At 58.8% G+C, this 1,081-nt stretch overlaps 1 protein-coding gene across 1 annotated transcript; it reads left to right on the plus strand.

Annotated features, from left to right (window-relative positions):
- Nucleotides 1–50: 50 nt before the first annotated feature.
- Nucleotides 51–961, plus strand: LOC101852499 (thyrotropin-releasing hormone receptor-like; the record flags this gene model as incomplete). The annotated part of the gene is made up of 1 exon (XM_005106458.3): nt 51–961. A coding segment is annotated over exon 1 (664 nt), but the record flags the coding sequence as incomplete, so codon positions are not given.
- Nucleotides 962–1,081: the final 120 nt, after the last annotated feature.

A 1,081-nucleotide genomic window follows, 5' to 3' on the forward strand; every position in this document is an offset into this window, starting at 1 on the left:
GCCATGCTGTGGTCTTCCCCCCTCCTCATGAGGAGCACCCTCCTGCCCCCCTTCTCCTCCCCCTGGCTGGCTGTACTAATCTCCCTTGCCCTGTTCTCCCCCTCCCTCCCCCCTGCACACGCGGGAGACACGCCCCCCAACCACTTCCGGCGCACAGTTCACCAGTCTCACCACCACGCCCACTACCGACACTCCCCAGCAAGTCCAGCCTCCTCCCCCTCCTCCTCATCCTCCTCCTCCTCCTTCTCTCCCTCCAACAACACACATGCGCGGCGACTAGCCTCCCACAACGCATCAATGACGTCAGAGCGTCCACCCTGGTCAGGCAAGTCTGTCAAGAACCCGGACACCAACACGCTCCTCCCGCCGGAGACCACTGACCACCATGACGTCAGACAAGAACTACTCAACTGGACAACTCACTCCATCTCAAACCTCAACGTGAACGAAAGCAGTGGTGGTGGCAGCAGCAGCAGCAGCAGCAGCGACGTCCCTCCACCTGCCCCCTCCGCCATGTACTACTCCAGCCTCTTCGCTGCTGTTGCAGTCACCCTCAGTGCCGTTATCTTCACCTTCGGTATCCTAGGCAATGCCCTCGTGGTGTTGGTCATCGTGCGGACACGGAGCATGCACACGACCACCAACTGCTACCTCCTGTCACTCGCCGTGGCAGACTTGCTTGTCCTCATCTCCGCCACCCTCCCCGCAATCCCGGAGCCCTTCTACCGTGTGGATGAGTGGCCGTACGGGCGGGTGATGTGCTCCCTTCTCATATTCCTCCAGTATCTGGGCATCGACTGCTCCGCTCTGTCCATCACAGCCTTCACGATCGAGCGGTACATCGCCATCTGCCACCCGATCCGAGCCCAGACGTTGTGTACTCTCACCCGGGCTAAAAGGATCGTGGGAGGGCTGTGGGTTTTTACAGTTCTTTACTGCACCCCATGGCTGGGGCTTACGGGTGAGTTGTCATGATATGTGTGTGTGGCATACACATGCACGAATACATACACATGAACACACACACACACACACACACACACAAACACACACACACACACACACACACACATACACACAC

The sequence above is a fragment of the Aplysia californica genome, unplaced genomic scaffold, assembly GCF_000002075.1.
Source record: "Aplysia californica isolate F4 #8 unplaced genomic scaffold, AplCal3.0 scaffold00534, whole genome shotgun sequence".
Classification (NCBI taxonomy): Eukaryota; Metazoa; Mollusca; class Gastropoda; order Aplysiida; family Aplysiidae; genus Aplysia; species Aplysia californica.